The sequence below is a fragment of the Trypanosoma theileri genome (assembly GCF_002087225.1).
Source record: "Trypanosoma theileri isolate Edinburgh chromosome Unknown TM35_Tth_2_V1, whole genome shotgun sequence".
Lineage (NCBI taxonomy): Eukaryota > Euglenozoa > Kinetoplastea > Trypanosomatida > Trypanosomatidae > Trypanosoma > Trypanosoma theileri.
In genome coordinates, this window is record NW_021639844.1 from 407625 (window position 1) to 421742 (window position 14118).

General features: G+C 37.5%; 6 protein-coding genes across 6 annotated transcripts; all 6 read right to left on the bottom strand.

The window, feature by feature from the left end:
• Positions 1–1197: 1197 nt before the first annotated feature.
• TM35_000022470 (uncharacterized protein) lies at positions 1198–2814 on the bottom strand (the record flags this gene model as incomplete). Its single annotated transcript, XM_029021565.1, has 1 exon — positions 1198–2814. One exon carries the CDS (start codon positions 2812–2814, stop codon positions 1198–1200), a length of 1617 nt encoding a protein of 538 aa, XP_028886987.1.
• Positions 2815–3679: 865 nt separating this feature from the next.
• TM35_000022480 (uncharacterized protein) lies at positions 3680–5137 on the bottom strand (the record flags this gene model as incomplete). Its single annotated transcript, XM_029021566.1, has 1 exon — positions 3680–5137. The coding sequence occupies one exon, from the start codon at positions 5135–5137 to the stop codon at positions 3680–3682; it is 1458 nt and encodes a 485-aa protein (XP_028886988.1).
• A 563-nt stretch (positions 5138–5700) lies between these two features.
• On the bottom strand, positions 5701–6558 carry TM35_000022490 (uncharacterized protein; the record flags this gene model as incomplete). The annotated part of the gene is made up of 1 exon (XM_029021567.1): positions 5701–6558. The coding sequence occupies one exon, from the start codon at positions 6556–6558 to the stop codon at positions 5701–5703; it is 858 nt and encodes a 285-aa protein (XP_028886989.1).
• An 855-nt stretch (positions 6559–7413) lies between these two features.
• Positions 7414–8868, bottom strand: TM35_000022500 (putative acid phosphatase; the record flags this gene model as incomplete). The annotated part of the gene is made up of 1 exon (XM_029021568.1): positions 7414–8868. The coding sequence occupies one exon, from the start codon at positions 8866–8868 to the stop codon at positions 7414–7416; it is 1455 nt and encodes a 484-aa protein (XP_028886990.1).
• Positions 8869–9588: 720 nt separating this feature from the next.
• Positions 9589–11178, bottom strand: TM35_000022510 (uncharacterized protein; the record flags this gene model as incomplete). Its single annotated transcript, XM_029021569.1, has 1 exon — positions 9589–11178. The coding sequence occupies one exon, from the start codon at positions 11176–11178 to the stop codon at positions 9589–9591; it is 1590 nt and encodes a 529-aa protein (XP_028886991.1).
• A 965-nt stretch (positions 11179–12143) lies between these two features.
• Positions 12144–13379, bottom strand: TM35_000022520 (uncharacterized protein; the record flags this gene model as incomplete). The annotated part of the gene is made up of 1 exon (XM_029021570.1): positions 12144–13379. One exon carries the CDS (start codon positions 13377–13379, stop codon positions 12144–12146), a length of 1236 nt encoding a protein of 411 aa, XP_028886992.1.
• Between the last annotated feature and the right edge of the window lie 739 nt (positions 13380–14118).

Genomic DNA, 14118 nt, shown 5'->3' on the forward strand with positions numbered 1-14118 from the left:
AGAACGAACAAAAAGAAAGAAAGGAAAAGAAAACAAGAAAACCAAAAACAACACCAAAATAATAATAATAATAAAAAAAAAAGGTCACCGTTTTATCAACGATTTTTCTTTTTTCAACACTTATAGTAATAGTAGTGGTAATAGTAATAGTATTGCTGGTAGTAAAAGAAAAACAAATGCCCAAATCCGGTAATAATGTTAAGAAGAAAGAAGTAATGAAAGAGGCTCATTCTTCTCATTTTTTTTTTCTTCTTCTTCTAATCTCACCGTTTTCTTGTCACTTCCTTCTTCTTTCTTTCTTTCTTTTTCACTGGTTATATCAATCAAATTAAGTTAACGTCCTTTCCCTCGTCTGTAACGTTGTTTCACCTCTACACTCCTTTTTTTTCTTTTTTGCTTTTCTTTGATTCTCATCCCTCCAGTCAGTTATGGCAATGATAGTATGAACTAGACACTGATAAATAGAGAAATATATATATATACATATATATATATATATATATATATATATATACACCAGGTACCAGCCACTACTGGAGGTATTTGTATACAAGTAATACGGGAATAGAAGTCGTTGAGCATAAAAACAAAAAAAAATCAAAAAAAGAGAGAAAGGTATAACTGAAATAAATCAAAACTACAACAACAACAACAGGAGGAAGAAGAAGAACAAAAAGGAAAAAAAAAACAAACAAGGAAAGAAAAAAAATCGATTAAATAAAAGTTTCTTTTTCTTACATCACTCTTAGAACAATTGTTCGAAATTAGAAGGTAATGAAAATAAGCCAATAAAAGTCAAAACAAAACAAACAAACAAACGAAAAAAGTTTTTTTGTATAATATCAATTCCCAGCAAATACGAACTATCCACTCCCATAGACATATTGGTTTAAAGGCACACTTCACATTAAACACTCTTTCTTACTTTCTGACACGCAAAAATAAACTTGAAGAAGTGTTGCAAAAAAAAAAAAAAAAATTAAAAATGGAGTAAAAACTATCCCACACACCAACACTTCAAATACTGATTCGAACATATCTAACGGATAGTAACCAAACCCCCTTTTTACAATAATAATTATTTTTTTTTTCTTTCATTTTCTCTTCTCTACGGTATTCTTTTTTTCTTTTCGTTCCTTCTCATATATATATATATATATATATATATCTAAATATAAATAACTTCCCCCCACCCTACTAAGGAGCATAAGCCGCCAAATACGTTGCCTCCCCTTCACGAAGACGCGGTTGAACTGTTACCCCAGATCTATTCTCTCGTCTTTCTTCTCTTCCTCTTCGTGTTGTTATTCTCCTTCTTCTTCTTCCCTCTCTTCTTCGCCCGGCAGTTCCTGAGGACAGGAATACATCTGCTGAGCTGTGGAGTTCCCGTTGGGAAAGCTGCTCACTGAGAAAGTTCTCCACCATGCGCCAGAGCCGCTCCAACTCCACACTTGTGGACCACGACACCATCGTTCCCGCCGCCGCAGTTCCAATACTGTACGGTAAGAAGAACACACGATCTTCACTTCCCTCCATCGATAGACGATCCACACGGGCGTTGAACTCACACTGCTCCTGCAGCCAGAAACCACCTTCGTCTACTAATACAACCACAGGTGGGGCCTCACAGGTAATGGGGAGGGGGAACCACTCACGAATATAGCCTCCGCTGCTGTTCATAACTAGTTGTTTGAAACGATCCTTCGCAGATGGTTGCTGTTGTTGTTGTTGTTGTCTACTTGCACGGTTGCCGTGATTATTACCATAGACGTTCTCATGAGAGGACGACGGACCCGTGAAGTTTATATTATTATTATTATTATTATTATTATTATTATTATTGCCATTACTGTTACTATTACCACTAGTAGTGTATATGGGGGCAGGTGTCTCCCATCCAACAAATGGATCTACAAGAATGACTCCCTGACAAAATGAACGTCGTGCTGTTTCCGGATCTGCTGCCGCTAAAGCACCAACATGAAGTAAACGACAACATCTATTTAACAAAAGAAGTACAAACATTGCCGCGAGATCACTTCCACCAATGATAATCCGTCCTGCCTGTATTTTCTGCCGGGAAGTTTCAATCATCGCATTAAGGGATGAAACCGTAGCCGCAGGCCCATGTTCACCATCCATGGGAACCATAATAAAGAGTGCATTGCAACCCAACGACTGGGCGAGTCGAAGCACAAACCGCATCACAACAGGAGACTCACTCTCCCACGGCATAACTAACCACACCACAACCGGAATATCATCCACATCCCGTTGATGATAGCGGGACTCCGTTGTGCCTACACGGGTTGAAGCTCCTATTGTTGATGATGATGATGATGTTGTTGTTGATGTGGTGATGTTGGTAGATCCACGCGTAATGAGGTGATAGAGCCAAATATTCTCTGCAATTTTCTCACTCCGTTGTTTTACCGCGGCAAGTGATGTGAAGGGCCTTCCATAGATAGACTGCAGTGTTGGGCGGTAATATCCACCCATGAGACTAGGCACACGCTGGGCGAGAAGTGTTAATCCAGCCACGGCCTGCCGGTGGCAAACATCCACGTCATCCTGTGTGGAAGACTGAGAAACACCATCATTTGAACTGTTCATTATAGTAGTAGTATTAGTATTAGTATTAGTTGTTGTTGTCTGTTGCGGTCGTTGAGGAAGACGTTTATTTCCTCGTCCCTCAAGTTGTAAACCGTATCGCCATAGGAGGAAAGACTCCATCGTATAATGGGATAGACGGACCACATTGCCGACGGTGTGGTCCACAAGCGAACCCGCAAGTCCTGAGAGAGAACTCCACATGACTTTATTTACTTTTTTTTTGTTTTTTATTTATTATTTAAAATCCCTGCAATACGTTTTTTTTTTTTTTTCGTCTTGGTTTATATAATATAGATACTGGTCAAACTCGCAATATGGATACCAATGGGGAATAGGAGTACGAACTAATAATAATAGTAATAATAATAGTAATAATAATAGTAGTAGTAGTAGTAGTAGTAGTAGTAATAGAAGAACAAATCTACTTTCACCGCCTATATTAGGAATCACTTTTCTTCCTTTTTTTGTATATATATTTTTTGTTAATATCGCTGAATTCCTCTGCGATTTCCGAGTGAAACTTGTCACCAACCTCTTTTCACTCCAAACTCTTTGTATTTGTGTTTTTATTCTCCTTCCTTTTCTTTCACAAACAAACATAGATAGATAGATATAGATAGATAGAGAGAGGGATAGATAGAGAGAGAAAAAGAAATAGAAAAAAACACTTTCTGTACGTCCTTTTCTATTGTATTGAACTTCTGTTCATCCCATATTCTCCTTTTTACAGAAACAAATAAATAATCAATGCCAAAAAAAAAATTAAAAAAAAAAATAAAAGTGGCATAAAAGATACAGACATATTTCAACCATTGTTAAAACAGAGGGTTAAAGAAGAAAATGGAGATGAGAGACAAAACTCAAGAAATATCAATTAAACAAAATGAAATAAATAAATAAATAAATAAATAAATAGCTGCCAGTATACCCCCTACCAACAACCACCTCCTCCACAAGACACGAATATCTCATTAATCTATACAAATATATATATATATATATATATATATATATATATATTCCTTTTTTTCATCCTAAGAAACATATTTCAGATGTATTCCTGTGTTTATGTCTGCGCTACTTCGTGTTCTTGTGAATTGTGATTTATTAGGGCACGACTCACACTTAAAATATCCGTCTCATTAATACGCGATTCCGGACCAGCCCCTTCTGGCAACACCGGAGTCATAATAAACCGCAGACCTCCTTTATGAGAACTGAACTGCTCCTTCGATTGATTTGGCCATGGCTTCTGCACTGTATTGATAGCCACTGTAAAGATAGGACCAGCGAGAGTTGATCCAAAGGAGGAACAACAGAAAACAAAACATCCACGACGCCAAGAGAATCGCGCTGCACCTTGAATGATCTCAGATACTTTATCCTTATACCCAATAAGCATCTGTACACGACCAATACTGTGATTTATTTGACCAAGCAAGGCAGAGGAGAGTCTAAGGGTAATGGATTCAACTGTGTAGATAGAGTCGTCATCTGCGGTGGGTGAACAGGCGGAAAAGACAGAACCGCCTCTTCCATCATCATCATCATCGTAGTCATCATCACTATCCCATTTACCATTTCCATGTACAATTTGATTAAAACCACCAATACCAAATGTACCTTCTGGTGGGGTGGCTGCCATAAAAAAATAATGCCCATGAATGGCTTTAGTGGTAATAATTTGATGAATAAAGTATTGATAATAGTCTTGTGTGGGAGATTCAGGCATACTAAGAAGTGGTTGTAAATTCATGCGATTGAGAATACCTTTCCACAATGTATCACGTGTAGCTAGGTGATGAAATCGTTTACATACGAGCATAACACTACAAAGATCCGAACAATTGCAAAATGTTAAAATACGAAGAAATATACGAGAAGTATTCCATATTTTTGGTTTACTGTTATCTGAAGAAGTCCCCTCCTTTACTGGTGAAGTAAATGTACATTCATCCCCTTCACTATCCTTCTCTTTCTCTTTCTCTACTGCTGCTGTTGTTGTTGTTTCTTTTGTGGGTACTCTCACTACATTTATTGGTTTCTCTACCACAACAGTCTTCTTGTTTTTCTCCATATCCTTATTAATTGCCTTATCACCACTCTCACGACTCGAGAAGAGAATATTCTTTCCCTCATTTCCATGTGGCTCTACTTTACTGGGAACATTAACATTATTACCACTCATATTATCATTCCCACGAGAAGCATTAATAACAACAATACCACTATCATTATCATCAATACTACTACTACTACTACTACTACTACTACTAAAACAACTACTACTACTACTACTGCTTTCAGTTTCGGAATCATCATCTGGTATCATGGAGTGTAGAGAGACAGTGGCTAAGGAATTCGTGTTGTTTCTTGGGGAAGATGCCGCCGGTAAGCCGAGGGGATTTGAGCCAAACTCCACATCATCTACGTTATCTTCAACAAAGAAAAAACGCGCTGCTCGATAGAGTCCATCATCAACATCATTGCGTATATCTTTACCTCCACCATTGTTCCGGTCCATGTTGTAAAAAGAAATGAAGTGGGGAGTAACACACCACAGAGAGAGAGACGATGATAAATAAATAAATAATAATAATAATAATAATAATAATAATAATAATAAATAATTCCTTTTTCCACCTATCACAAGTTGTTTGTTATTGTCAGAGCTTTTATTCTTATTTTCTTATGCTATAGAGTTTAAGCTATGAGGTAGGGAAAACAAACAAACAAACAAGAAGGAAATGTCAAGAGAAGCAAGAGACACGACCACTACTACAGAGACAAGAGTAAAAAGAGAAATAAAAAGAAAAGTAAAGTAAAAAAAAAAGAAATAATTAAGCAAATAGAGAAAGCATGTTAAATCACACTCCATTTCTCTCCTTTTTACTTCATTCTGTTAGATTACACGAAAAGAGGTTACAGAACGAAGAGAAACAAGGTCATACTAGAAAAAAAAAAAAAACAGACACACTTCTCTCTCTCTCTCTCTTTCTCTCTGTCAGTGAGTGTACGATAGAGAAAGCAGAGGCATCAAACACAGATAGAGATAACGTGTCCATAAAGTGGTGAAAGAAAGAAGAATCACTTCATCTTTGCACGCAGTGCGGCTAGTTTCGCTTGTAAGCCTGAGAGTTTCCGCTCCTCCTTCGAAGGTGCTGGTGGCTTCTCAGGCTCCTTCTTTTTCTCTGCGGTCGTATTATTAGTAGTAGTCGTAGTATTTTTATTAGTAGATTCCGTTCTCGGCTTCTTTGCCCCTTTAGCTGATGAAAAGGCACCTTTACTGCGTGGATGTTTGTAGTGTTGATTCGATTTTGTGTTTTCGCCCATACGCGGCCGCCGTTCCTCATTCCCCTCCACATTCTCCGTTGTAGATAATGCCATACCTCCTCCTTCTCCAGCTTCTTCTCTTCCTTGTTGAGCGTAATGGTAGTTCTTCCCCGCTGCCTCTCCATTCTGTGTATAGTGTTTACTCCTGTGTTCCTCCCGCAGTTTCCGTGCAATCTCCGCGGCCACGGCGGCGTAGCGTTGCCTGGTCGCGTAGAAGGACTTTGGCCCCCGCCCCGCTGGGAGCACGCCGCCGGTCTTCGCGAGCCACTTCTCCGTGCAGTGCCGCCAGTGGGCCTCGCGCGCCTCCTCCGCCTCCTGCTCGGCCTGCTGCTGCCGGCGCCGGGCCTCCGCGAGTCGGTGGGTGTAGTGCGGCCGGGCGGGCAGGGCGGTGATGGTGCAGTCGCGCCAAGTGGCGCCGCTGAGGACCGGCACGATGTTCCTCGCGCCCTCCGCCGAGAAGTGGGCGTAGCGGCGGGGCCTGCCGTCCGCGTCGAGGCCCAAGTCAATACTGTGCGGCTGCGCACCCGTGCGGTTGCGGATGAACTCCGCGATCTCACGCTTGGTGCAGTCCGGGGGGATGTTCTTTAGGCAGATACGCTTCGATGGATCCATCTATTTATACTTCTTCTTCCTTATTCGTCTTGTTGTTGTTGTTGTTAATGTCTCTGGGTTGGATTAATGGTGTTTCACGTTTTTCTTTCTTTTTCTTTTCTTTTTTTTCCTTTTCCGTACCTTGTTTATCCCCTCGTTATATCTTTTTTTTTTCCTTTTCTTTCTTTTTTCTTTCGTTTTCTTTGCTTTTTTCTAGGTGCACGGTCTTTTCTGCCCCTCGCCTTACACATAAAGTACAAAGAAGAAACAATGGATTAAAAAAAAGAGATTTGAAAGTAATTATATATATATATATTCTTTTCATCGTCTTCTCTGTACATATATATTAGGAGAAGGAATATACAGGTGGATGTACTTTTATATATGTAGGATTGCCCTTGCAGAAGAACTATTGTTGAACAGTGTTTCTTCTTTATATAATTAACTATATATATATAAATACTTCAATTCCTTTCCATTCTAAAGACAAACCTTAACCCACTCCATTCCTATATTTCCTTCTTCTTTGCTCTCATTATTATTATTATTATTATTATTATTATTATTATTATTTTTTTTTTTTTTTTTATGACAGGAGACTTCACGTTAATAACAGGGAGAACTGCGAGACCGCTAATAAACATGTTTGTTTTTGTTTGTTTGTTTGGACACTTCCACTAATTCATTATCTCCTCTCAACACACACACACTCATAACGAGGAAAAAAAACACGTCAATGACATATATATATATATATATATATTTCTCCCCACTTACGTTCGTTCCATTTACTCATTTTCATTGTTTTTCATCAGACCGGAAAATTGCACCTTTTTTTTTATTTTATTGTTTTATTTTTTATTGTTTTAAAAACTTCTAACGAATGTCAGTGTTATGATCAAGTTCAAAATATGTGTAGTTACACAACTTTTCCCACGTCCCTGTTCGATTCACACGTTCAGTGTAAATTTGTTCCAGTTCTTCCACTGTGCAGAGTTGCGGTATTTTACATCGCGATATCTCCACCGTACTTCTGCCATCGTTTGGTGTCCACAGCAATAATCTCACATACGCCTTTACAGCGTGTTTTTTATCATCTGCACTATCACTATCACTATCATTAGTCTCAATGGTATTAGTAGTAACAGCAGGATGATCTTTATTCCTATGATTGAAGTATTCACCTGGTTCGAGTTTTTCCACTATAAGGGATGAAGCGACTGGGAGTTCTCCGTGTGGAAGCCCAGCAAGATTGTAAGAGAATCCAAAGAACTGTGCCAATGCATATAATGCCTCTCGATGTACAAAATAAAAAGTTGCCTCTTGTCGTGTATCCACAAAATCATTTAAATACTGTGGTTTGGGTGGATGTTTGTGGTGTAGGAGTCGCAGTAGACGTTGTGGGAGATCCACGGCGGTGTACGTTTGTTGTTCATCTGTGTGATATAATCGAGCCATGAGGAGTTGTAGAGATATATTACGAATCCGAAAAAGCATCTCCGGTGTTACTCGTCCACGACAAACATTTAATCCATAATCCGCATTAAATGTCATTCCATCCGCTACAGTTTTAATAAAAGCATATAATGGACGTTTCTTTACTTTTGCCTTGGCGGATTCAAATCCACATGCCTTCTTCATATACTTTACCACCTCCACCACATTCTCATCCTGCATAAAGGCATCCATACTGCTGTTAATCCAATGCTGCACATCCGCCTCTGCCCGTCTAAAGCAGGGCACATTATCCAGTAAATACTCATGTGTGTCCATATCGGAAAAGACCGGCACAAACTGCGGTCGGCTGGGGAGAAATCCACCAGGACCATATCCATCCGGGAAAAGTCCCTGCGACATCGCAATAGCGGATTGTAATATGCGAGGTTCACCAACCGCACGGAAGAAGTGTAAACTGCGATTAAAACGATTGCCAATAAAGTGATGATAGGTTTGCCGTACATATTCCCCAAACTCATACACTTCCTTCATACCAAGTCCAGTAAGATCCTCCGCATCTACATTATACTTGCGACGATTCTTCCTGTCATTCGGACACATATCCCAATAAGGGGCATTTGGGGCACGATGACCATGTCGACTAATCACAATAAGTTTAGTAATGATAAGATTGTTTTTCTTTCGAAAGGCTTGAAGTTCTTTTTTATCGCTATTACTCTTTGTTTTATTCACCTGTGGAATAGAAACAGCCGCAGAGTGTTGATGTTGTCGATTGTACTCTTCGGATTCCGCTATCGTTGGCTGAAGATGCAAAAGCAATACCAGCCATACCAGTGTAAAAAACGTCAGCGGTCTTTGTGTATTTGCTGCCATTTTTTTATTTTTATTTTTTTCTACAATTTCACTCCCTGTAGAAAAAAAAAAAGAAAAAAAAAAAGAGAAAAAAATATCTCTTATTTTTTTCTTTTTTCTTTTTAAATCAATCAATTAATTAATTAAGAAGGAAAAAAAGGAACACGAAAAGAAGAAAAAAAAAAAACACGTATTTTTCTTGTATCGTGTATGTATTTCTTTACTTGTATTTCAAATGAGACCCTAGTAGTAGTAATTGTATAGAACCTACTAACACTATTACTATTATTACTACTGCTGCCTTGGAAAAGTGTTCAGACCCCATGCACACACAAAAAAAAAAGAACATGAGAGAAAAGAAGAAAGTAAATAAACACAGAAATATATATGGAGAGAGATAGACAGATAGAGGATGGATATGTTGTATATGATAAGATGCATGAAAGAAAAAAAAAAAAGAAAAAAGATAAACAACAACAGAAACGCAACGGTAGAAGGAAGCAAAACTAATAAATAAAACGAATCCCCCTACTGGGAAGAAACAACAACAACATCAACAACAACCACAACAACAAAGATAGAAACACGGAATTCCCATATATATATATATATATATATAATGAAGAGCAAGTTCTTACTACCAATTATAAACAGCAATAATAAAACTTTATATTCCTCAACTCCAGAGGTATTACAACTCTCTCTCTCTCTCTCTCTTTCTCTCTTTCTCTATTTATTTATTTATAACCAAACACCATGAGTGAGATTGTTTTCCATCTCTTCATTATTGTATAAATGTGTATTCCTTCCATACATGATACCTTTTCCTCTTTCACCCATTTCTTTTTCTCCCAATGCCGTTAACTCGGTCGCCTGCAATAATGCCTGATGGGCCCGTTCACATCTTTGTATACGTTCCTCCAATGCACGATGGAGTTGTGCCTGTATAAATCGTTTACGTTCCTCATCCGATAAACAAAGCACATCCACACCTTTACGAGAATTCCCCAGTGCTGTAGGAATACGTGCTGACGGTATAGACAATCGAACCACGATTTCTTCTTTTTCTATACGTTTTACATTCGAAAGTTCCATTTCATTTTCCGCCTCTCCAGCCGTGGTCTGTTCATCTGGGCATTGAATATGCTCAAGACTCACCCGCACTTCTCCCTCTTCTTGCATAATCAAAAGAAGATCTATTACAGTATCCACCTCCTCTTTCTTCTCACTTTTAGTCGACAGTCCATGTTTGTGAAGTGTAGAGATAATATCTCTGAGATAGACACGATTCGCTACCTTTGCCAAATCACGAATTACATGTCGCTTCAATCGTTCTCCAGCCTCTACAACGAGTTCCATCATTTCATCCTTTTCCCAAAGAGACGCTGAGTGTTTTTCTACCGTTTCCCACATCTTCCCATCTCGTCTGGAGGCGGCGGAGAGAAGTCGAAGATACGGCTCCGTGGAGTCTCTGTGGAACTGCTGCATCATATGTTTAGATTTCTTTCGATCCACCGGATCTGAGAACTCCCCATGGGCAATAATAGAAACTAGAATAAGTGCCTTTCGCGCTCTCAACAGTAATGTATCCATCTCTACATCTCTTTGCGAAGCCATCGCCCCACGTAAGGCACGTTGTGGGAGTAAAAGAACCGCACGAAGCCACGCCGCGGCATCTTCCCAACACTGCAGTCCCGCTAACAACATCCCGCCCTCGCAGTAATATCGATAAAAGTGATGTACACCAGCCCCAGTATCAACAGGCGAGATATCCAACACCGACTGAGACATCACAGAAAGTGCAGGCGAGGGGCAATGCGCCCGGGCCGCCTCTCGCACCAACAGCGCATGCGCCACACTAAGAGATTCCGAAGAAGGAGTAAAGTGAATACAGGCCTTATGTAGATAATACAACTTTCGTCTATAATTTCCCGCATCGCAGATATCAAGAAGAGCAATATAGCCACGAAGTAACAATTCAAAGCGTTCTAATGTAGATCGGTGTCCACGAAGTTGTGTATATGCAGTGGAGGCCGGTGCGAGAAGATGATGCTCCACTGTGTTTAGTACTAAAGAGGCATTTTCATTTTCCACCGGAGATTCACTTAAAACAATAGCGGTTGCCAAATACGTTAATCCCATGGCGAAACCATGTGAAGATGTTTGGGCTGCCTGTTTATCACATTTCATTAATTCCATAAGAGGCGTTTTAAGTAAATGATGCTGCGTAATGAGTTCATTCATATGCTGCTCTAATGTAGACTCCAGTGTGTTGTAGTGATCTGCATCCTGCGGGGCTGCTGTAATCTTAGCAAGGAGACTCGATAACATCACACAGATGCCCTCTCCTTTCTTTCTTTAACTAAATAATAATAATAATAATAATAATAATAATAATAATAATAATAACAATAATAATAATAATAATAATAATAATTAATAATAAATACGCTTCCTACTTTAGTCCTACAGCCTTATTCAATATAAAACAGAAAAAAAAAAAAAAAAACGAGCACTTCATCTATTGCTAACAGAAATCCATTACCCATCTCCCAATTTAATCAATCAAAACAGTGAGGAAGAACAAACAAACAACAAACACTAAAACTTAAATCTTTTCAGGTTATTCACTCCGAGGCTTTTTTTACGCCAATATTTACCAAATCATTCAAAAAAAAAATAAACAAATGGAAGAAAACGCCAAAAAAAAAAGAAAAAAAAAAACACCGCAACGAGCTTGACTGTACCAGTACAATTACAGGTGTATATATATTCATTTCACAGCTTCCTAGAAGAAAATAATAATAATAATAATAATAATAATAATAATAATAATAATAATAATAATAATAATAATAATAATAAAGAAGGGGTTGAAAATCCCTCCAAAAAAAGAAATTGGCAATAAAGGTACATATAAAGAAGAAAACAAAACAAAACAAAAACCAATGAAAAGAATGAAATAAAAGGAAAAAAAAAAGAACGGAAACATAGTAAACACAGAAAGGATGAAAGCAAGAAAAACAAAATAGTGCAATAATAAGCACCAAAAGAAAAGATCTATACAAGAAAAACTATATATATATATATATAATTAACAAAAAAATTTATTAATTTAATTTTATTTTTTTCCCTTTTCTATGTTTCTCTATTGTTAGAATAGCAATAAAGGGTATTTTATCAAAAACAAAGAAAAAGAAAAAGAACCTCCGTTTCAACCTTACTCTTAATACAGTTGAATACAGATTACAGTAGTAGTCCCCCTCTTTCCGTCGTGTGTATACATATTACTGCACTTAGTTCCTATTACGAGATGGGATATCAACCGTGAATACACGTGAGCTAGTCTCAATAGAATATGATTCTCTTCCTTGTTTCCTTTGATATTGATCTTTTCCTTCTTGATAGTGTGATGCCTCTGCCCGTAGACACCAACGACCTGTTGGTAAATAAAACGCATGTCGATACAACTGCCACTGGGCATTAGGACCACTATCAATTGTAAATCGCACTACATCTGCTGTATAGCGTCTTAGAAGTACGGGATTATTCTTATTTCTATAATTCTCTAACCACACCTCATGTGTGTTGGGATGTATATGAACAATAGATCCATCCGGTAGTGTTAGACGGTGTTGCACTCCTTCTTTCCTTGCATCTTCTACAATACATGTGGAATACTCATCTAGTATAGATCCATCATCCTCACGTATATACTCTACGGCGAGAATAGTAATAGGTGTAGCGGTTGTAATGTGTTGTCGATTGGGGAGTATAATAGGTGAAGGTACACTATATACACGGCGTTGTATTTGCATGGGAGGACTATTATTATTATTATTATTATTATTATTATTATTATTATTATTATTATTATTATTATTATTATTATTATTATTATTATTATTATTATTATTATTATTATTATTATTATTATTATTATTATTATTATTTTGTCTACTCTTTAACGGGCGTAAAGCGTCATCATGTGAATAGTTTACTTCCACTCCAGTAGAGTCAAGTATAGGAACTCTGGTCTCTCCATCTCGTATGGGCTGTTCACTTACTTGCAAGGATGGAATTTGAGATGGGGGTTGTGTGAGGAGAGAAGGATCCATCACTTGATATAATAATAGTGGATGAGTGGCGGTATAGTCTAATCGCTGTGAGATATTATGATCATCACGTCGAAGTAAACTTTCTACATCGACTTCATACAATATAGCCTCTTTCCCTTTTACATATACAAATGTGAGAGTAGATGGATCGTCAATTCCACAGAGTAAGGCGATTTCCATCATAAGAGAGGATTTATTCATAATACTTTTTCCCACAACATCAATTGTGCGGGGATTCTTCTCTAGATCTATAAAGTGAAGAAGATTCCCATTCTTTACGGTCTCTGCATATTGTCCTCGTTGTCGTCGTCGTCGTAGGTGTGTGAAATAGAAAATCACAAATATAAGTACACCAATCACCACCACAGCCAAGAAACACACCAATATGATCATTAAAATCATTGCCGTGTCCATTGTTAATTTCTTTTTTTTTTACTTTTTTGGTGGAGAGGATGTTGACTCTCTCTCTTTCTCTCTCTCTATTTATTTATTTATCTGTTCGTTTGCTTTTTGGGTTGATATTGATATTGATATTTATACTCTTATTGTTGTTATTTTTTATTATACTAAATGCCTCAACTCCCTTCTTCTACTGTGGACTGATGGCAGTAATCACCACTCTATATATATATATATAGTACTAACACACATATTTACATATTCACATTCACATTCACAGATAAAAGAGAAGAGAAGAGAACAGAAATTAAGATTGATATCCATCCACTACAGAGAGTGATATAAGGTACCAAAACATCAATAAGAGAATAATAAAAAGTAAAGAACAAGAACAACATTATACCCATCTCTCTTTAACTGTCAGGTGATCATCACAGCAAAAAAACAAAGAAAAAACAAAGGAAAATAATAATAATAATAATAATAATAATAATAATAATAATAATAATAAATACAAGTATAGACTAACGATACTAATGATCACTATAAACCAAAAACTAGAAACTAATACTTTTTACAACATTATATTATCTTTTTCTCAACTTCTTTATTTCCCCACCCCCTTTATTCTTCTTTTTCTTTTCTTTCACTCACACAGTCATAGGCAATTCTCGATAAAAAAACAAAAATAATACACAAGAAGGCATCCGTATGGGGTTAGTATTTCCCAGATATATATATATATATATATATA